The sequence below is a fragment of the Cornus florida genome, unplaced genomic scaffold (assembly GCF_030987335.1).
Source record: "Cornus florida cultivar Cherokee Brave unplaced genomic scaffold, ASM3098733v1 CherokeeBrave_3.0.0_Hap2_Chr01, whole genome shotgun sequence".
Classification (NCBI taxonomy): Eukaryota; Viridiplantae; Streptophyta; class Magnoliopsida; order Cornales; family Cornaceae; genus Cornus; species Cornus florida.
Genome location: NW_026775571.1, coordinates 78,791,371 through 78,814,887, shown reverse-complemented (window position 1 = coordinate 78,814,887; position 23,517 = coordinate 78,791,371). Strand labels below are relative to the sequence as shown.

Sequence of the window (23,517 nt, the reverse complement as noted above, 5' to 3'; positions counted from 1 at the left end):
ACAATTGATTACGTTTCTAAATTGGTCCTAGGAATTTCTTTTAGATATCATTTCGAATAAATGAATCTGATTTATGTGTACATATTATGCTAGCTCTTAACTTTCCTCACTGTCAAAGTACTTTAAAACCTGAATGCTCTAATACAGCTTTGATAGAAAGGTCACTGATATATTATGAATTAAAAATTATTGATCTCTGGTTTTGTAGGATGGAACCTGTAGACGCGATGGCTGGATCATCTGAAACAATTGGATATAGCTTCCTTAAAAATTTATATCTGTATTTGAAGCACAAACGTAAGTATGTGAAAGAACTTGATAAGAATTTTGCAAAGCTCACAAAAGAAATACATGTTCTTCGTGCACAAAGAAGAAATATGGAAGAAATGGTGCTAAGGAATCAGTTTAGTTTGGAGATGACAGACCTGCATAGAACCCGGATTCATCAAATGGAGAAGATCGAAGAAGAAATGAGAAAGCTTGAAGTCAAATACAAGCGTGCACAGAAGTTGGAGCAACAAGTTGAAGAAGTTGAAAATCTACAAAATGGCAACAAGCACCAAGCCCGTAAGCATCCAACTGGAAAGCCAGGGTTCTTCACACTTGCAAAGCTCAATAAAGGCATTGCCAAATTAACTGGAGAAGTTGCTAAACTCAGAGAGCAAGTGAATGCTGGAAATCTAATTGGTTTTGAGTCCGTTTATTATGAATCTAAGGGATCTCTTGAGACAACTATGTCAGCGTCAACCTCAATGCTTCAGCCAAGTAATGAGCAACAGGTGGGTGGAGTACTTGATTCTCCAAACATTATGAAAATTGCTCAAGAAATAGTTAAAGAGTGGTGGTTTGCCTCTAACCATCATTGTCACTGCAAAGGCCTTGAGGAATGAAAATGATGTTCTGGTATGGGAGCATGCACTGAGACACTTCCAGCAACTTAGCGAACTCACTGATGAACATGAAGCTGCGATTAGACGATTGGAATTTAGCTATGACAGATTGAAGGATCGTGATATAAAGAGATGCTTCTTGCATTGTGCATTGTTTGCAAAGGACCATGTGATTAAGGTTGATGACTTGATAGAGAATTTTATTGAGGAGGAGTTGATTCATGTAAGTTCATCCAGAACACTGAAGAAGGGACACGATATAATTAAAAGTCTTGTCGACTCTTCACTACTGGTGAGTGTCGATGGTGGTCTGTCTCTATGGATTCCCACTATGGTTAAAGATCTAGGGTTATGGATAATGTCTTCAAAAATAGATGATTACCAGTTTTTTTTATTAGAACTGGTGTTCAGATTAAAAAGTCACTAATGGAGGAACCATTCCAAGGCAGTACTACAGAAGGTGCTATCTTGTCAGGAGCTGGTGCAGGACTAACTAAGCCACCGCCTGAGGAGGTATGGGAACAAAAGGAGATGATCTTCTTGATGAATAATGACTTGTACAGGCTACCCGAGAAACCAAATTGTCCCAATCTTTCAATGTTGTTCCTCCAAAAAAACAGGGGTTTGAGATTGATACCTCCGTCATTCTTCAATGATATGCCTTCCGTCCGAGTTGTAAACCTATCAAAAACTGGAATTAGGTCCTTGCCACCTTCACTATTTAAGCTTACTGAACTTCAGGTCCTTATTTTACGCCACTGTAATTGTGTAGGTGAGCTCCCACCCGAGGTTGGAGACCTTAGAGCCCTCGAGGTGCTTGATCTCCATGGCACTGAGCTTTTCAACCTTCCTGATGAGGTTGGTAAACTGGGATCTCTCACGCACTTGCAGGTCTCCTTCTATGAAGCTGTTGACCAAATGGAGTGTGATATGGTACCGAGTTATTTGGTTTCCCGTGATATTATATCAAAGCTCATCGCACTCCAAACTACACATTGACTGAGGGGATCAGCGGTGGAATAAGAGTGCAGAAGATATAGCACTTGATGTGGGCAGCTTGGATGAATTGACCAGTCTTCAGTTCTACTTTCCAAATGTAGATGCTCTCAACAAATTTATCAAAAAAAGTCGGCCATGGAGAAGTAATTCCTTGAGCAAGTTCAAGTTTATTGTTGGCCAGAAAATCAAATGCATTCGTTTCCGAGTCCCTGATGATATAGAGTTGGATTATGATCAAAAGGATCGATGTTTGAGATTTGCGAGCACTAAGAACATACCTGATGCAGTTTTTGAAGTACTTGGGCGCGCCACAGCATTTTATCTAGATTGCCATCTCACGATCCAGAGCCTATCAGAATTTGGGATTACTAATATCAAGGAATTGAAATTTTGTATATTAAGCGAGTGTCCCAATATTCTTGCTGTTATAGACTTTGAGAAAAATAGTGAATGGGTATTACAACACCTTGAATACTTGAGTATTCATTATTTGTGGAACTTGGAGAGCATTTGGAAGGGTCCACTGCCCCTTGGAAGTTTGAATGGGTTGAAAATTTTGTCGGTGCACACATGTCCTAAGCTGGAGTTCATTCTTGAGGAGTCCACGCTTCAATGCCTTTCTAACTTGGAAGAGTTGGTGGTTAAAGATGTGCATCACTACGGAAGATAATAGAAATGGAGGAGAAGATGGAAAATGATGATTTTGTCATACTCCCTAGTTTGAGAAAATTATCACTTGTCTATTTGCCTCAATTAGTTACTATCTGGAATGGATTTCGCCCACTAATGGAGATCACGATTTCTCACTGTCGGAAGTTGGAGAATTTCTATGAGCTTCAGGAGGATTCTGATTAGAATACATATTTCCGTCAATATTTTTATTTGCCTTTTGTCATGGAGGTGTTGGGAAACGTGCAAGTTTTAAAAACTTTTCGAGGGATTTTGAGTCATAAATCTTGATTCATCACATAGAGACAAGTTTTATATAAAAATAAAAATATGATGTATCATTCAATTAATGGATTGAATACTTACATCAAAGGTCTGAGTAAACCTTTAAAACTTTCCTCTAAAGTGAATGTTCTCACTTATTGTAGATCCCTTAGCAAGATGCCTTCTCCTTGGATCTCCATCTTCTTGGTAATTATTTTGCCTTTAGGAATCACTCATAAGCCTCCATGAATTACCTTGGAAAACTAGGCTTGTGGGAGCCTCTATTAGATGAGACCATAAACCCTAATTTTCTAGAGAGAGAAAATTTATTCCTTTTTCCTTCTCATAAAAATCACCCCCTAAAATATACATAGACCATGTATATTTATAGGCAACATAAAAATAAAGAAAAGGAAACAACAAATCCTTCTCCATCTCTAATTCATATGTCTCAAATCTAATATGATTCCAATATCAAGTTGGGCTATAGTGAGAATCCATTGGGCCTATTATTTTATTGGCTGCAATGAATTAATAATTAGCCCGGTCCATGGACCCAATTCAATTAATTCATAAATTAATTTCTACTCCACTAAAAGAAATTAATTGAACTCCAATTAAATAATAAATAACCTCTAAGTCAATATTGCACTTTGACCCCTCTATGCATAATTAGTTATCGGATAAATAAAGCCATCAATCCGACTACTTAATTAATATATCTATTTTGGTACCTCTGATTATTTCTGGCTCGATCACAATAAAACATTTGTTTGACAAAAATAATAATTTAAATAAATAAATATATAATAAATCATTTTGTCTAAAAACACACGAAGGCCTTCGAATTTACTTTGTGATCAACCATAATCAATACAAAATAAATACAAGTAGCAATGATGCAAATATTGAAAATATAACCCTCTAACTATTAATTACATAACTACCCAAAGTGTCGGTCTAAGGATCCCGAAGAATCCGCCGAACAAATCAAAGTAATTATTAATTAATAAAAGAGTCTATACTTTTCTCATGCTTAAGAGTCAAATGCCATGACGGTGATAGGGAGTAATTGCATACGACGGCTCTCGCAATATATCTCAACCTAACGCGGATCCAGTTCAAGTCTTAATTAATTATGAGTCCATCCATAATTACCGACTATGAACAATTTATAATTACTATTTATATATCATGCATTGATTGCCATCACATACATATATATAAATATTTCTTGTAATTACATGGACACTATCAATTTCATAGTGAATCGAAACATAATACATTGAATTCACCAATTATATAAATCATAAATATTTCAGATATGTCAGGAACATATGTCACTATAATCCAGATAGGAATTTGCTATGCCAGGGCATATAAATCCCAACAGGAGGAACAATACCATTCTTATCTTTCAATTTTTTTTATGATTATATTTTTTTTTGAAATTTTATTAGTTGTTGGTTTGGTATTAAATTTGAATTTCAAATAGATGCAAGCACATTGCCTGCAAGCTTCAGAGATCTCAATACGGTCTGAGAACTGGATGATCATTTCCAAGGTCTCCTATTAACACATTCATGATATTGAATACATGTGTTTGTATGTGTATACACATAAATATATATTAGGGCGGTTATGTTTCTATTAGAAACTTGTGAATTTGTGATAATTGAGATTATAATGTTAGTTGAAATTTGGGTGAAAGCTATGACCTTGTGAGTTAAAATTATTGTTGCATTTGCTAAAATGTTGTGCTTCATCTATCAGAGTTCCTTGATAGACAATAGACACCATAAATTTGGAGGCTGCCGCTGACAAGCATAGACGAGCCAGAGTGTCCAAAGAGGGCCATTTTGCCGATCATTTGGGACTTCTGGTAAGCTAACAAGCAGAAAATGTGGGTGGTTTGGCACGGAAAGGATTAATAGAATGCTTATGTGGTAGAGCTTCTTGATGACATTCGATTTCTAATACGTTTAATGTGACAGACTTGTTTGAGTATCATCATCCTCTGTGATGAGTCACTTTATTCACAGGCAAACTCGGGGACAAAGTGGAGGGAATTGATGTAGGATGTGTTGCTGATGATTTTGGGACCGTTTGGAATGCCAGAAGGCTAAACAGACAAGCCAACATATTGTTGAGCTTGAAGCTCGTAACATATATTTTCAGTACCATAGGAAAACTATTGAATATTTCGGAATTTTTAGTAGTGGTCTAATTGGATTCAAAATTGAGCTGATTTTGGCACTTACATATTTTAAGTGATTAGGTTTTATCTCCTAATTTTTTTTTTTTTTTTTTTTTAATTTTTAGAGGTAGTGCCATTTTTTGTGGGGTGAAAGGAATACTTGAATTTGCACAATTTGTCTGCAGTTAAGAAAATGGTAGATTGTGTCAAAACTCAACCTGGTTTTGGCTGTGTGTTCAGCATGTTTGAATTTGGTCTTGATTGTACCAACATTTGATATTATCCTGTATGCAGTTAGATGGCAACTTTTGATAATAATAATAATAATAATAATAATAAAATGCCTATAGAATGGCTTGCAGCGATCTCCACATTTTGTTTCCAGCCTATTTATATGTTCTCTTTTTTGATAACTTTGTATTGGATATGGTCCTTTTTATTTCCTTTGTTTTGGTGGAGGAGATATGCTACATCAAGGTTCAACTCTGCGGATCCAATTGGGTTTTTTGGAGGTATTTTGGTAATTTATGCATTTGTTATGTTGCTCTAGTGCAAGGGTATTTATTCATCATAGTTGCAACCCCTTGAACATAGCTTTGAATTTTGGGTGAATCAAGTAAATCTATGTGTTCTTGTTGTGTGTGTATTTGATTAATTTCTTGTATTTTCTGTTTAATTTCGCAAATGGGTAGTTTCCATCTTTGTTTTTATTTTTTACTTTTAGATAAGTATTTAAATTGTATTGAACCACATCAACTGGGAGAGGTAGAACGGAAGTATTGTCCTAATTTGTATGAAGTTTTTTTTTTTCTTTTCCCATATAATTTCTATGAAGTAAATGCACGATGGTTGAGAAAATTCCAATATAAGTCGTGGTCAAGTCGATGAAGGAAATTTATTCCATGGCGAAGCTGAAAATTTACTTCAAAAGAAGCAATCATTATAAATAATATGATCGGAAATTTTAAACCAAAACTAATACATAGTAAGCTCGAAGCAACCACGACTAAGCTCAATCCGACGAGCACTCAAGCAACGGCAAGCTCTCAAGCCTCAGCAAAACCCGTATATGTCCGGCAATCTCTTTACTAACACTCGACTTGTGATAACCCGAATTTTTTTAAGGTTTTAAATTTTATGATTTTTAGTCAAGATTGATTATTTAATTTTTGGTAATTTTGAGTTATTAATATTTTGTTTTTTAGTGTTGATTTTAATTAAATTATTTAATTTAATTATTTATTTTATTAAGTTAGTGGAGGTTTAGTTTTAATATTTTATATATATTTCGTGTATGCATGATGGAGCAGCCGAAGGAATAAATGAAGGGAAATTGTGAAATGGAAAGTTGTATTGCATTGCGGGTCCTACCAAAATGATGTTCAATGGGTTAGATTTTGTTTCATTTATATATATATATATATATATATAAATATATATATTATGTATATGTGATTTTGGGTGGCTGCCGAGTGGGAATGGAGAAAGGATTGTGGTAGTGTGGGTCCTATAAGATATTTTTTTATGTTGCTTTAATATAAAGTTACATAAATAAAGCAACATAAAAAAATATCTTGTAGGATATATTTGTGTGTGTTGTGAATTGAAAAGAAGAGGAAGGAAGGAAAAGTTGGTGTGATTTGAGCGAGACCCACTTGGATTGTTTGGCTAAAAAATTGTTTTGGTTTTAGGCTGATTTTTTTTCGCGTGGGTTTTCTCAGTGTAGACGTGATAAGGAAGCAAGGTGGCCGGCTGAGAAGAAAAGAAAGAACGAGCAGGTTGGTACTGAAATGATGTAAGATTAGGAAGGAAAGTAGTGGGTTCACGTGGGTCTATTCTGTGCGAGGTGGATGGATTTGCCTTTATATATGGTGCTTTGTCTTGTGAATTTAGTGACCAAACATAATAGAAAAATGAGAGAGTGAGAGAGAGAAACAGAGGGAGAGAATGGACTGCAGATACAGCAGAGAAGGCTGGAAGTTTGAGGAAAAATCTTTTTCCGGGTAGGGTTCTTTATACTTTGAATGGCATGGGGTGGTTTTGCCTCAAATGATTTTATCAAATGTTTTGATTAAATATTTTGATTAAATGCAAATTTATTTTGTCTATATACTCACATGATTATGTATGTTTTGTGAAGCTGTTTTATTAAACCTCCATGAAATTCTTGTTATGGTTTTTCTTACTGGAAATTTTTGTCTCACCACCCTCCAATTTCAGGTACCGAAGATGAACGAGGATTGCTAGATTCGGGTTTAGGCTGAAGAGTCGGCGTTGCAAGATATTATTTTATTTATTTGGAGATTTTTTTGTGTATTTGAGGAAATTGACTTTGTATAAAAAGAGGACATTTTTTCTGATCCTGGGTGTATTTTGATGTAATTAGATTTATATAAATTGAGGATTTTGTTAGAAAATTCGGGGTCATGACACGAGTGTTACAATGTTGAAATGAAAAATAAAAAGTCTATAATGAATGATTGCTATTATTTATTATTTCAACAAGCACAGCTACATAACAAGATTACATAAGATACCCTTGACTAACTCAAGGATGTAATGAAGGATACAATGAACACGCATATAATATATTGCCATTGGAAAGAACAAAGTTGAAGGAGGGAATCTTGACGGAAGAAAAAGAGGATCCATGTAGTGCAATCATCTCCGTTGCATCACGCACAATCCACTCCTTCGTAAAAGGAAACTGCTGCTCCCACTCAAAAGCCATTAAAAAACACACCTATTGAGGTGGAAAGACAGCCTCGCCTCCTTGAGCAAGATCCTGCTTCAGAAAACTTCCACCCTCATTACAAGTCACCATGCCAAGCCAAGGGGGCTACCAGACCTTAGGCAGGACACTCTGTAAATAGAAAATCCCGCTAGAAAAGGGCACAAAGTGGACTTGAGTCTAAGGGTGAGCAAATAATCCATCAATCCGGTCTGAACCAATCAGATCCGTGTGGTTTGGTTCGGTTTTCAGATCTCATGGTTCGGTGATGGTTTGAAAAATCTGTAATCCGGTGTTCGCAGTTTGGTTAACGGATTGGACCTTGGGAAAACCGATCCGAACCGTTAACCGAACCGAACCGAACCGTTGCCAATCCGAACCGTTAGTCAATCTGAACCGAACCGTTAAATAAATAATATATTAATATATTGTGTATATATATAATATATATACACAATATACCGTATTTCTTTTCTTTTTTCTTTTTTCTTTATTCATTATTCTTTTAATGTTAACCTAACCCTAACTCAGCCTCGCTTATTCATTATTCCAATCTCATTTCAGCCACGCCTCTTCTCTTCACCCTTTCAGTGTTCTCCTATCGCCTCTGTTAATCTGTGACTCTTCGCCTTTGTCTTCCTCTCGCCTCTTAATCCCTCGCCTCCCAATCTCTCGCCTTTCAATCCAACACCTCTCAACCATCATTCACCAGATTCGAAGCGACGACGACCTCTGCGTATCGAAGCAACGATGACCTCTTCGACTAGATCTACCTCTTTTCCGGTGAGTTCACTAGATTTTTCCGTGGGATTTCTTATTCTCCTCTTCTCTGAACATTTTTTGTAAATTATTTTTTTTTCTTATTCTCCTCTTTTCTTTGACTTGATCTACTTCTTACAAATTATTTTTTTTAATGGTTTTCCACTGATTGCATGTATTAACTATTGTTTGATTACCAGTATGTCTTGAATTCATCGGGAAAGGACATGAAAACAACTTGCCGCCGGTGATGGAGAGTCCCATTTGGGGATGTTGTGATCCTCAAGCTCTTCACACAATGAAATCCCAGAAAGCCCTCTTAATTTTATATTTGTTTATATTCCTCTCTCTAAAAATTTTTATTCTGGGTTTGATTACTACGAGTGAGAGTGAGTATGCTTTTCTTAAATTTTCGCAATCATCAGTGAGACGATGGCGGTGTTTTGGCCTTCAATCAATTGCTGAATCCCTCTCCTCACATGATTTTAATTTTGTTTTGTAAATTGTCAACCCATGTTATATTATATATATATCTATTATACTATTGCAATTGACGGCCAGAAATTGACCTCCACCAGCCACCACATGTACATCCTTCAATTAACACACGATGAAAACCCCAATCAATAACCCATTGAACATCAAGTTGATTTGGGTATGAAAGAGGATCTGTTTGAAAAGCCTAATCAGCTTAATCCATGGAAATCGATCCGAACCGATCCGTCACTTTACGGATCGGTTTGGTTCGGATTGAAGGCCCCCACGGATCGGTTCGGTTTCAATTTTCACCAATCCGTGGGGACCGGTTCGGCTTGATCTTTACCCCCAAACCGAACCGATCTGAACCGTGACCAGCCCTACTTGAGCCTCAATAAAAATCCTTACATCAGGGACTGGCTAACAAAGCCACTATGAAAAGGATCCATAAATGATCCTCCAACACAAAGGCGCTCCAAGCCTTCCAAATCAACCGAACATAGCGCAAAACAGTTGCTAAACTTTGAATGTCATGCAATTTCTGATGTCCATCACATAGCTTGATATTTTTTCCTTGGACCTGTTCAAAGAGACAAGTACCCAAAGCCCAACCCATAAGTGAGCCTATCCTACTGCAGCCCAGGGGCAATCGGGCCTTATTTGGGATTGACCCAGCAACACTTAAATTACATGGGCCATTTTCTTCTTGAAAATGATGGCTGTTATTGATTTGTGTAAAATTAGAAGTTGAAAGTCCATATTTGAATTGCCAATGTTACAACAATAAAGAGGACTTTGTAGGCTAAATGTTGAATAAATCATGTGTTGTACATTAGATCATTAATGATGATTTGAATGTGTAGAGTCCTAATGCTAGACCCCACTATTGTCGAGTTTGAGTTGTCAATGTTTGAACCTCAAAGGTTATTTTGAAAATAGGAAGACAAGACATTGTATGAATATAGGAAGGTGGGCTGTAGTCTATGTAAATGCTGGTTGTCTGAAAATTCTAAGTGTTATATTCCTTCTGTTTTCTTCTCTTCTCTTCTATGTTTCGTTATTTCATCTACTGCAATTACTTCTTATCAATTAAAATCATCTTCTCTTTTCACACAATACATATAATTGGTTGAATCTCCAGCCGACAACCCGTCCTTGTTTTCATCAGCTATACCCAACCGGCGGCCCTCCTCTGCTCCGACGACTCCTACAAATTTTCATCAGCTATACCCAACCGGCGGCCCTCCTCTGCTCCGACGACTCCTACAAATTACACAGCCCGTACTGGTTGGTGCTGACGAACTAGTTGGATCGTTCACTACTAGGGCGACACTTCTTGCTCGAATCCAGCTCCTGCGACACTTGCTTTTTTATCTCTCCGATTCCGTTTGCTTTTCTCGGATCCACCGTTCACCACTTCTTGCATGTTTCCCTCTCCGATTCCACTTTACCCTTCTTTGCTTTGTACGGAAAACGGGTCTGAGAAAGAGAAAGAGACTAAGAGAGAGAGAAGACCCAAATTGAACTCTCCGACCGTGGGCAACACCAACCGGATCGTTCACCACTTCTTGCTTCTTTAGAATGAGTGAGATATTAGAGAGAGAACTAGAAAGAGAAAAAGAAAAGGAGGAGAGAGAAAGATAGGAAAATAGTCAAGCTGGAGAGGGCCACGTCGTTTCTGTCAAAGTAATCCATCAGATACTTCGGTTGAAGTATCATTTTCGGTTTGAATTATAAGGCAATCCCCCGGGAAAGGAGTTGGACAGAATTCCGACTCGATCGGCAGTTCTAATGACTAGTTTGAGTGATTTCGTTGTTGTGTCTCCTATTCTCGATGCCTTGTTAAGCATATTGGGTTGGCTTTTTGATACTGCTAGTAACAGGTCGCTGGTAATTCCAAAGAAGACAAAGATGCGGCTCACAGAGCTTCAGCTGGTCATTGAAGAAATCTTAACCTTTGTTCTGATCGCAGAACGGGAAATTAACAGGAGAATTAATTCCAGTTTATGGCTAGAAGAAGTTAAAAGAACAGCGTACGATGCAAACGACTTGTTGGATCTTTTTTCCACTAACAAAGTCAGCACTAGCAGCTACTCCTTGATGCTTCACTTTGCTCAAAATCTCCATAACATGTCCAAGATTCGTCATATGTCACTGAAATTCAAGAAACTCTTGAAGAAGCAGAAGGACAAGGTGGGGAATTACGATAGCAAACATACGGATATGATTATGATCATCAGAGACCACTTCCAATGCCGTTCTTCTCCTAACCTTCAGGCGGTTGATGAACTCATGTTGCTCTTACAATCAAACAAGGTTTTCGGAAGGGAAGATGACAAGAAGAGGATGTTGGTTTTGTTGACCGAAGACAATAAGCAAATTCAGCTTTCCGTCATTCCCATCTTGGGTGTGGATGGAATTGGAAAGACCACTCTGGCTCGCTTGCTATACAACGATGAGAAAGTATTGAAGCATTTCGATCTAAAGGCTTGGGTGTCTTGTGATGCCCAAAATTTTGATAAAGTAAAGATTGCAAAAGGGATCATAGAATCTGTGACAGGGTTTCCTCTCCAGCCAGAAAAGAGGGGTGACCTAAATGATCTCGTCAGAAATGCCTTAGAGTCGAAAAGATCTTTAATTGTACTAGATGACATCCAAATTATATACAGAGAGGATATTGACATACTGAATTTTTTTTTCGGTTTAGCTGCTTTGGGATCTAAAGTTATGTTGACAACACCCAGCCTTGAAGTTGCAAGTGTTATAGGCACTGATGAGTGCTATGAACTGAGTGAACTATCTTATAACGATAGTTGGTCTATGTTCAGCTATCTAGCATTTGATTCTTCGGATGCTATACACAATTCACAACTCAGAGTTGCTGCAACAATTGTGGACCGCTGCAGAGGCATCCCTCTTCTGCTAAATCTTCTCGGAAGCCTTATGAGATTCAAAAAAGAGAAAAAAGATTGGATTGCCTTCAAAACTTTCCTCAAGGAAAGTTCAATTATGATCTCTTCTTTTGGTCGTCTCATGCGCCAAAAGGCATCAGTAAGCCATGACATCAGTAATCATCTTGTTCTGCATATTGTTCAATTTTCACCAGGGACTGCGCTGTAAACAAAGAGAAGCTGATTCAGATGTGGATTGCGGAAGGTCTCGTTCAGACATTTGAAGGAGAGGAAATTTGTTAAAATTAGATTAATGCCATGTTCATTTATGTATATGTTCATTCATGTATCTGTTATTGTACATGTATCAAGTGAGTGCATGTATCATGTGAGTGTATGCATCATATGTGTGGTTAAGAATTGTCTTGAAAAGTTCAAAGGTCTATGGGAGAATAGTATATATAGTGTAAGGGATTTGTTGTTAAGGCATATCAACACAACAAAGAATTCAATACAATACAATATTTGTTTCTCTCATCTCTTCACTTAGAAATTATTTAGTTAGTTGAAACTACAGCCAACATAAGTGGTATCAGAGCTTGATTTCTATCAAGAGCAAACTGGGCGTGAAGCTTATTGACGGGAAAACAAACCCCAAAGAAGATCGATCGTGATGGCGACTACAGGCAATCAAAACCAAGGTGCCCATCAATCAGCACTTTCCATTTTTTATGGAGAAAATTATGATTTTTGGTATGTGAAGATGAAGACCATTTTTCTCTCATATGATTTATGGGATTATGTTGAAGATGAGTATGATGAACCGGAGGATACAACAACTTTAACGAATGCCCAAAGACAACAATTGAAAGATCATAAGAAGAAAGATGCAAAAGCTTTAGGCTTGATTCAACAAGGAGTTGCTGATACAATCTTTCCCAGAATTATCAATGTTTCTAAAGCAAAGGAGGCATGGGATATTCTCGAGAAGGAGTATAGAGGCAACACGAAGGTAAGAACTGTAAAACTCCAATCTTTGAGAAGAGATTTTGAAAATATGAAGATGAAAGAAATGGAGTTGTTGAAAGAATATTTTTCTAAACTTATGGAGGTGGTAAATCAAATGAAGACCTATGGGGAAGATATTTCTAATCAAAGAATTGTTGAAAAAAATCTAATTAGTTTGCCTGAAAGATATGACTCTATTGTTGCTGTTATTGAAGAGACTAAAGAGCTTGAAAACTTGAGTGTTGAAGAATTGATGGGTTCCATAAAAGCATTTGAGCAAAGGTTGAATAGGCGCTACGAAAAAAACAATTGAGAGTGCTTTTCAATCCAAGCTCAATGTTAGTTCCAAAAATCAAGAAAAATACCCATCAAGTTTTGATCGATCCAAAGGTGAATCTTCTAGAGGTGGAAGAGGAAGAAATTCAAGAGGAAGAGGAAGAAATTCAAGAGGAAGAGGAAGAGGAAGAAACAATTTTGAGAGAAGTGGAAATATAGAGTCCACTCAACAAAATTGTGGAATTTGCAAGAGAAGTAGCCATGTTGACAAAGATTATTGGTTTCGGGGAAAACCTCAATGTTTCAATTACAAGAAATTTGGACATGTTCAAAAAGATTGCCGGTTGAAAACAAATCAGCAAGCAAATTTTTCCGAAGAGCAAGAAGGTGAAATGAGCATGTTTTATGCTTGTCAATCGACATCGGAACAAAAGGATGATGTGTGGTTTCTTAATAGTGGGTGTAGTAACCACATGACAAGAGATAAAAACATATTCTTGGAGATTGATTCTTCATCCAATTCTCAAGTGAGGATGGGAAACAGTGCCTTGGTCCAAGCAAAAGGAAAATGTACTATTGCCATAGAGACAAAAAAAAGGAAGAAAGCATATTCGGGATGTGTTACTTGTTCCGGATTTGGAGCAAAATTTGTTAAATGTTGGACAGCTTGTAAAGCATGGGTACTCCATTCATTTTGATGAGGACTCTTGCAAAATTTATGACAAGGGAGGACAAAATCATATTGTGGCAAAAATCAAGATGGGCAAAAATAGAAGCTTTCCTCTCACTTTTTCATGTTAAAAAAATATGGCCTTGAAGATGGATGTTGTTGATGAGTCATGGCTTTGGCATAAAAGACTTGGCCATTTGAATTTCCAAAGCTTAAAGAATTTACAACAAAATAGCATGGTGTATGGGCTGCCAACAATACAAGAAGTTAAAAAGGTTTGTGAAGTTGTGCTCTTGGCAAGCATCACCGAGAGTCATTTTCGAAAGAGAAGGCATGGAGGGGTAAAACACCATTAGAGCTTGTTCATACCGATGTGTGTGGACTGATGACAACACCAACTCATGCGGGTAACAAGTATTTTATTATTTTCGTTGATGATTTTTCAAGAATGACATGGATTTATTTCATGAGACAAAAATCAGACGTGTTCTCTATTTTCAAAAAATTTCAAAAGCTTGTTGAAAGGAAAAGTGGCCATCTTATCAAAGTGTTAAGAAGTGATAGAGGTGGAGAGTACAACTCAAATGAGTTTGAAAAGTTTTGTGAAGATATTGCCTTGGAGAGGCAATTAACAATTATTGAGATGGGAAAATCAATGCTTCATGAGAAGGGGCTACCTAAATCATTTTGGGGTGAAACCGTGTATACGGCTGTTTACTTGATGAATAGGAGTCCAACAAAAGCGGTGGAGAATAAAACTCCATTTGAAGCATGGAGTGGAAGGAAGCCATCATTGAACCACTTAAAAGTTTTTGGGTGTATTTGTTTTTCTTATGTTCCAAGAGAAGTGAGGCACAAACTTGATGAAGCTAGTGAAAAATGCATCTTTGTGGGTTATAGCTCAAAATCAAATGGCTATAGACTCTTTAATTTGAAGAAGAATAAATTGATTATTTGTAAAGATGTTCTCTTTAATGAGAAGGCTGCTTGGGATTGGAAATAGAAGAAAGTTCAAGATCAAATCCCCATTTTCAATGAAGAATCAGGAAATCAAGAAAATGAAAATGAAGATTTTCTTGAAGTTCCACAAGAAATGTCTCCCGTAACTAGCTTACAATCAATCCCAACTTCTCCATCAAACTCAAATTCCTCATCTCCAAGTTTAACTCTAAGAAGAATGAAAAGTCTTAGTGATGTGTATGCAAGTTGCAATTTTTGTATTGTTGAACCGAAGAACTTTGAAGAAGCAATTAAACAAGAGGTATGGAAGAAAGCTATGGAAGATGAAATTTATGTGATTGAGAAGAACAAAACTTGGGAGTTAGTAGAGAAACCAGAAGACAAAGATGTGATTGGTGTGAAATGAATTTTTAAAACAAAATTCAATCCGGATGGCTCCATTCAAAAAACAAAGCAAGACTTGTAGCAAAAGGGTATTCACAACAACTCGGAATTGATTTTCAAGAAACTTTTTCACCCGTGGCTCATCTTGACATAATTAGAGCACTCATTGCCTTGGCAGCTCAAAATGGTTGGTCCTTGTATCAACTTGATGTAAAATCTGCCTTCTTGAATGGTGTTTTAAAAGAGGATGTCTATGTAAAACAACCTCAAGGCTTTGTTGCAAAAGGAGAAGAAGAGAAAGTTTACAAATTAAAGAAGGCTTTGTATGGCCTAAAACAAGCACCCCGGGCATGGTATAGTGAGATTGATTCTTACTTCATCAAAAAAGGCTTTCAAAGGAGCAAAAGTGAGCCAACCTTGTACTGTAATGTCTGTGTGTGGTGCAATTTAAAAGAAAAAAAAAAAAGAAAAAAAAAAGAAAAGGTGGGACCCACTCCAATTTTAAGTCTATGGAATGGGTAATGGGTCATTACAAACCCACTATTTTTTTTTTTCTTCTTCTCTCTCGGTTTACTCCCTCTCTGCCCGCTTGCTTTTCTTTTTTTTTTCTTCTACACAATTAAGCTTGATTTCTCCCTCATTTGTTGGCGGATTTAGGTGCCGTTTGAGGCAAAACGAAGCCCATGACGAGCTCTACGCATCCATACGAACAATTCCAGATTTGGTGCCCTTCTTGGAGTTCGAATTTCAAGACCCATTTTAAGGGTTTTGTGCAATCTTGAGGTAAGGGCCCTTAAGTCATGATGTTCTTGCTCTTTTGTGAATTATACCTCCTATATTGTTGAAAAGTATGCTTATTTTTGAATTAATTGTATTAAAGATGATGTAAGTGTTATATGTGAGGTTATGATTAAATGTGTTATTTGAGTTGTATGAGAACATGTTTATTTGACTAATTTTCTTGTCTGATAAATTGATTTACCATGCTTATATTGTTGTAAAACTTGCTAGAATGATATGGGATGGCATGTGTAATTTTCCTAGAGTACTTGTAATGTATGCACAATTGTATAATGTGAAAGCCTTTACTTCTATGGCATTAAGAACATGATGTATATGCATACCATGAGACATGATTGGGAAGATTGTTTTTGAAATGAAAATAGGGAGTTTTGGGGAAAAGTATTTTGATGAAAGTGTTTTTGGAAAACCCGGTCGCTGTAGGGGTACCAAAGGGCCGGAGTGTTAATATAGCCTATAGGGGACTAGGGAGTCGCCCTAGCGTGGTTGAGCTAGCTGGGTCCCATAATGACGCCGCGGGGTTACCAAGGGTCAGGGACACTAGCCAATCCTCCTCTCGTGTCGCTGCGGGGTCACCAAAGGGCGGGTTATATTAACAGTTTGAAAGTGATGAATTTTAAATGTGAAAACGGGGAGCGACATCGGCATGCATTCGCATTTCATGGCATTGCGTTGTTTGTACTTGAATTTGATTGGAATGTTGTATTATCCCGATATTGTACGATCCCCATTCCCATTGACCTATTCTATGTTTGGATTCACGGGGACACAAGATGCGTGTCTTAAGTGTCACCTACTGAGCATATAGCTCACCTTGCATACTTATTATTTTTTTCAGGTCATGGCAAAGAAACGGCGGATGACAATCCTCCGCAAACTTGAAAGTTGTTAGAAGGTTGTTTGCTATTTTGTATTTTGACCATTCTATGTATATTCATAGTTGTGGAAATGTAACTAAGTTAGTATTCATGGCCTTGTAATTTAAGAACGAACTTATCTTTTGTTTAATGTAAATGAAACTAATGGAATCATGGTATATATTTCCATGTAATTGTATCATGTAACATTATAAGACATGAACTTTAGATCTTAACCATGTATTTTGGGACTGTAATTATGATAATTTAGATTAATTGGTGCGTACATGTTCTACCATGAGAGGAACTATGTTAAGGTGTAATGAATGGGATGCAGGAGTATATTTTTTTGTTTTGTGTATTAGGACAGGTTGTTGAAGGACCACTTTTAGGGGAGGTTATGCCGAAATTTTTGTATAAATGGTTTTAGTTTAAGGTCGTTACAAATTTGGTATCAGAGCGATGGTTCGAATACCATTAGGACGACGGGTAGAGGCTTACCTAGGGTTGTCGGGGAAGTCATTTGTATTGTTATTTGCTTGTTTGGAAAAGTGTTTTGCTATGTGAAAAAGCATGCTTAACTACTTACTTGTTTACGTGCTTATATGCCTATATTAATGTGTTCATTGCATAGTATTACATGCTAAATGTTTGTACAGTATGTTTTTGCGTTGGGTTGTTCACTGTTGGACCTTAGTATTATTGTTATTGAATTATTTCCTTTGTTTTATAGAACGATGTCACGGCGTGAGGAAATCAGGGAAGTTTGCCCTAGACCGACTAGGGGTGATGTTGGTGAGAGCTCCAGCTCCAATCCGGAGGAGCTAAATGATGAGGACACACTTCTTAGGGACTTGATTCCCCGGAGAACTGTCCCCACAAGGAGGGATAATGTTGAAGCACCCGTAGAAATGGGTGAAGGTTCCGTGGCACTGGTGTTTAATCGTTTGTTGCAAAATGTCGTGAGGGCAAATATTGCTGCTCAGTCATAGTCGGCACCACAACCTACAGTTCAAGTTGAGGAGACGCCAGCTCAGAAGCGTCTCAAGATTATTAAGGGGTTTTCTCAGCTGATGCCGGTTATGTTTGAGGGCGGTGCGGATCCAATGATAGCAGATGACTACATGGAGCAAGTTGAAACTCAATTGACTTCTATGGATGTGACAGAGGATCATTTAAAGATCATCCTAGCTACTTATAAGTTTGCTAAGGATGCTAAATTATGGTGGAAGTCGGTTACGAGCCGATACAAGGTGGAAGAGATGAGTTGGGACAAGTTCAAGGAATTGTTTTATGAAAAGTACTTTCCGCTTTCCAAAAGATGGGAGTTACAAGACCAGTTTCATAACCTTATCCAAGGGAGCATGTCAGTGGCAGAATACAAAAACAAGTTCACTTCACTTTCTCGCTTTGCTCCAGAAATGGTGAGAGATGAAGTTAACAAGACTCGGAAGTTTGTTTCTGGTCTTAATGATCGGATGAGGCCGTTGATCATGGTACAGTTCATTAAGGTTTACTCTGAAGCAGTGGAAAGGGCTTTGATGCTGGAAGCTGATAATAAAGAGAAGGATGCAAAAAGAGAGCAGTTGAAGCAAAAGAGGGGTGCAGGGCCATCTTTAGAAAGATCTTCTTGGAAAAGGAACAGGGGTGGTTCATCTCAGTTTCAGGGACAACAGTCTGCACGATCTGCTCCTACCACTCCGTTGCCAGCTGGGTCTGATAGGAATGCAGTTGTTTGCTTTCAATGTCAGCAGCCTGGGCATTACAAGTCCAGTTGTCCCATGAGATTGACTTCAGTTTCTTCAGCTCCGAAGGCTTGTTATGGGTGTGGCCAGCAGGGCCATTTGATTCGGGACTGTCCGAGTCAGGGAGCAGGCATCACTAGTGGCAGAGGGTCACGGCAGAGGCCGTTACAGTCGGCTACGGTTCAATCAGGTTTCAGACCGCCACCGCCACCGCCACCACCACAGCCTGCCTTATCTTCTCAGGGTTCACGACCAGCTAGGAGGGATACTCCTACTGTGTCGGCACAACAGTCTGGTGTTCAGATTAGTAGTTTACAGGCACAGGCACCGCAGGGGCGTGTCTTTGCCCTTGCACCGACTGATGCATCTCCTGGATCTTCAGTTCTCCGAGGTATATTTCCAGTGTTTGGTTCTTGGGCCCGTGTTTTGTTTGATTCTGGTGCATCTCATTCTTTCATTTCATCATCATTTGCATTTGCATCGGGGTTAGAGGTCAGTTTTATGGATCGGGCGTTATGTGTTGATACGCCAGTTGGAGTTTCAGTGTCTTTGAGCCTAGTTGTGAGGGACTGTTCCATTGTGATAGCCGGGCGGACTTTTGTATTTGACCTTATCCTCCTAGAAATGACTAGCTTTGATGTCATTCTCGGGATGGATTGGTTAGCTTCTTTTCATGCCACGATCGACTGTTTCAGAGGAAAGGTTATAGTTTGTACTCTCGAGGGAGACTATTTCTTTTTCGTGGGAGATCGGAGTGATTCCCACATTTCATCGTTTTATGGAATTCGTGGACGGAGTCGTGGTGATTACTTTTTGGCTACCCTTATAGCCGAAGAGGATGATGTTGTGGAAGAATATTATCCTGCAGTTGTTCGTGATTTTCTGGATGTGTTTCCGGAGGATTTGACAGAGTTGCCTCCATACCGAGAAGTGGAGTTCTCTATTGAGTTAATGCCAGGTACCGCGCCGATTTCTATGGCACTGTATCATATGACACCAGTTGAATTGGAGGAATTAAAAAGACATCATGATGATTTGAGGATGAAAAGTTTCATCCGACCGAGTGTGTCACCATGGGGCGCACCGGTCTTGTTTGCTAAGAAGAAAGATGGTTCTTTGAGATTGTGCATCGATTATCGGAAGTTGAATCGCGCCACCATCAAGAACAAGTATCCTTTGCCAAGGATAGATGATTTATTTGATCAGTTGAGGGGAGCCAGTTGTTTCTCCAAGATTGACTTGAGGTCTGGCTATTATCAGTTGCGGGTTAGGGATGAGGATATCCCGAAGACAGCATTTTGTACACGGTATGGACACTATGAGTTCCTTGTTATGCCTTTTGGCTTGACTAATGCTCCAGCGGCATTCATGGACTTAATGAACCGCGTCTTTCACGATTACTTGGACCAGTTTGTGGTAGTTTTCGTGGATGACATTCTTGTGTATTCACGATCTCGGGAGGAACACGAGATCCATTTAAGTATTGTTTTACAGATTTTGCGGGAGCACCGGTTGTATGCCAAATATGAGAAATGTGAGTTTTGGCTACAAGAGGTGAAGTTTTTGGGACATGTTGTTTCAGAAGGCGGAGTGTCAGTTGATCCATCAAAGATTGAAGCTGTTTTGATTTGGGAGTAACCCAAGAATGTGTTTGAGATCCGTAGTTTTCTTGGTCTAGCGGGTTACTACCGGAGATTTGTGAAAGATTTCTCCCGTTTAGCAGCGTCTATGACTCGTTTAACCCGGAAAGGGATTAAGTTTGCATGGAATGAAGCCTGTGAGTCATCTTTCCAGGAATTGAAGACAAGATTGACTACGGCTCCAGTGTTGGTGATACCTGAGCGTGGCTTGGGTTATGTGATCTATTGTGATGCTTCACGTGATAGTTTAGGGTGTGTGTTGATGCAGGATGGTAGAGTAGTGGCTTATAGGTCTCGACAGTTGAAGACTCATGAGTACAACTACCCTACTCATGATTTGGAGTTGGCGGCAGTTATGTTTGCTTTAAAGTGTTGGAGACACTACTTGTATGGTGAAAGATTCGAGGTGTACTCGGATCATAAAAGTCTCAAGTACCTTTTCTCCCAAAAGGACTTGAACAATAGACAGAGAAGATGGGTTGAATTCTTGGAAGATTATAATTTTGACTTGCAGTATCATCCGGGCAAGGCAAATGTGGTAGCAGATGCCTTAAGCCGAAAATCTCGTGGAACTTTGGCCTGTCTGGTTATTCGGAAGTGGAAGATGCTTAAGGATTTGGCAGAGATGGGATTGTATTGTTTTGATGATGATGTTGACAGCGAGCCGACATTCTTGTTTAGTCTTATGGCTCAGCCTACTCTTGTTGTACGAGTGATTGAGTCACAGAGACAGGACCCGGATTTAGATGCCATTCACGCTTTGATCTCCAGTGGTGAGACAGTGAAAGATTGGGCTTTGTGTACAGATGGGGGGTCTACGGTTCAGGGGTTTGTTGGTGGTTCCTACTGTTTGTTGTAAGGACGTCTTACGGGAGTTTCACACTTCCTGTTTTGCAGTTCATCCAGGTGGTACCAAGATGTATCACAATTTGAGACGTTAGTATTGGTGGAACGAGATGAAAAAAGATGTTGCACAGTTTGTGGCTAGATGCCTTACCTGTCAGCAGGTGAAGGCCGAGCATCAGAGACCAACAGGTTTGTTACAACCATTACCTGTAGCACAATGGAAATGGGAGCATATTGCTATGGATTTTGTGACAGGTCTTCCAAGGTCACGAAGGGGAAATGAGTCTGTATGGGTCATCATCGACAGATTAACCAAGACGGCTCACTTTTTGCCTATTAAGGTAACAGATAATGCAGAGAAGCTTGGTGTTCTTTATGTGAAGGAGATTGTAAGGTTGCATGGAGTTCCAGTAACCATTGTTTCAGATAGGGATGCTAAGTTCACTTCGAAGTTTTGGGAAGGACTTCAAGCAGCATTTGGCTCAGCATTGCACCTGAGTACGGCATTCCATCCACAGACTGACGGTCAGTCGGAGCGTACTATCCAGATTTTGGAGGATATGCTTCGGGCATGTGTGCTTGACTTGGGTGGTAGTTGGGAGGATCACCTTCCACTTATTGAATTTGCCTACAACAACAGTTATCAGGCGAGCATTCAGATGGCTCCATTTGAGGCGTTGTATGGTAGACCTTGTAGGTCTCCTGTTTGTTGGACTGAGGTAGGTGAGACAGCCGCCTTAGGACTTGACATTGTACTCGCGACTACTGAGAAGATTAAGTTGATAAGACAGAGGTTACTTACATCTCAGAGCCGACAGAAGAGTTATGCGGATAAGCGGAGACGGTCGTTATCCTTTGAGGTGGGAGACCACGTTTTTCTTCGGGTTTCTCCACGGAAGGGATTGATGAGATTCGGGAAAAGTGGCAAGTTGTCTCCACGATTTATTGGATCATTTGAGATTTTGGACCGTGTAGGAGAGGTTGCCTACAGACTTACTTTGCCACCACAGTTGGATAGGGTCCACAATGTTTTCCATGTATCGATGTTATAAAAGTACGAGCCAGATCCATCTCACATTTTGAGTTGGGTTGATGTAGACATTGATGAGGATGTTTCCTACGAGGAAGGACCAGTTTAGATTCTTGACACACAACAAAAGGTGTTGAGGAACAAGACGATACCAATGGTGAAAGTCCTTTGGAGACACCACGGAGTCGAGGAGGCTACTTGAGAGCTCGAACAGGAGGTTCGCTCCAAGTATCCAGAATTGTTTTCTTCTCCAGGTATGTCTTGATTTCGGGGACGAAATCTTTTAAAGTTGGGGAGAATGTAATGTCTGTGTGTGGTGCAATTTAAAAGAAAAAAAAAAAAAAGGTGGGACCCACTCCAATTTTAAGTCTATGGAATGGGTAATGGGTCATTACAGACCCACTGTTTTTTTTTTCTTCTTCTCTCTCGGTTTACTCCCTCTCTGCCCGCTTGCTTTTCTTTTTTTTTTCTTCTACACAATTAAGCTTGATTTCTCCCTCATTTGTTGGCGGATTTAGGTGCCGTTTGAGGCAAAACGAAGCCCACGACAAGCTCTACGCATCCATACGAACAATTCCAGATTTGGTGCCCTTCTTGGAGTTCGAATTTCAAGACCCATTTTAAGGGTTTTGTGCAATCTTGAGGTAGGGGCCCTTAACTCATGATGTTCTTGCTCTTTTGTGAATTATACCTCCTAAATTGTTGAAAAGTATGCTTATTTTTGAATTAATTGTATTAAAGATGATGTAAGTGTTATATGTGAGGTTATGATTAAATGTGTTACTTGAGTTGTATGAGAACATGTTTATTTGACTAATTTCCTTGTCTAATAAATTGATTTACCATGCTTATATTGTTGTAAAACTTGCTAGAATGATATGGGATGGCATGTGTAATTTTCCTAGAGTACTTGTAATGTATGCACAATTGTATAATGTGAAAGCCTTTACTTCCATGGCATTAAGAACATGATGTACATGCATATCATGAGACATGATTGGGAAGATTGTTTTTGAAATGAAAATAGGGAGGTTATGCCGAAATTTATGCCGAAATTATATCCAGATTGTTTTTGAAATGAAAATAGGGAGGTTATGCCGAAATTATATCCAGATTGTTTTTGAAATGAAAATAGGGAGGTTGTTGAAGGACCACTTTTAGGGGAGGTTATGCCGAAATTTACGCAGAAAGAGAGACTTCATCATTTGGGATTATCATGGGGCCACAATGTGGATGGGTGTTCTATAACGTCCAGTGCCCTGTTGTTGGAAAACCTATGCCCACACCCAAATCTTAAAGTTCTGGATATAACAGGGTACAAAAATACCATATTTCCTTCATGGATGAGACATTCATCCATCCGCAATCTGGTTAGAATTTCAATAAGCTATTGCAGCTGCGAGGAACTTCCACCACTGGGGCA

At 38.7% G+C, this 23,517-nt stretch overlaps 2 protein-coding genes and 1 long non-coding RNA gene across 3 annotated transcripts; all 3 read left to right on the top strand.

Moving 5' to 3' along the window:
• The first annotated feature begins 227 nt into the window (after positions 1–227).
• On the top strand, positions 228–2,559 carry LOC132275565 (disease resistance protein RPS2-like). Its single transcript, XM_059777014.1, has 4 exons — positions 228–779; positions 832–1,182; positions 1,302–1,823; positions 1,903–2,559. Exons 1-4 carry the CDS (start codon positions 228–230, stop codon positions 2,557–2,559), a joined length of 2,082 nt encoding a protein of 693 aa, XP_059632997.1.
• An 8,218-nt stretch (positions 2,560–10,777) lies between these two features.
• LOC132275549 (putative disease resistance protein RGA3) lies at positions 10,778–12,106 on the top strand. The gene has a single exon (XM_059777013.1). The coding sequence runs from the start codon at positions 10,778–10,780 to the stop codon at positions 12,104–12,106; it is 1,329 nt and encodes a 442-aa protein (XP_059632996.1).
• Positions 12,107–15,494: 3,388 nt separating this feature from the next.
• On the top strand, positions 15,495–17,027 carry LOC132302618 (uncharacterized). The gene is made up of 2 exons (XR_009480890.1): positions 15,495–15,958; positions 16,815–17,027. It is a non-coding gene; the product is annotated as an uncharacterized LOC132302618 (long non-coding RNA).
• The last annotated feature ends 6,490 nt before the right edge of the window (positions 17,028–23,517 follow it).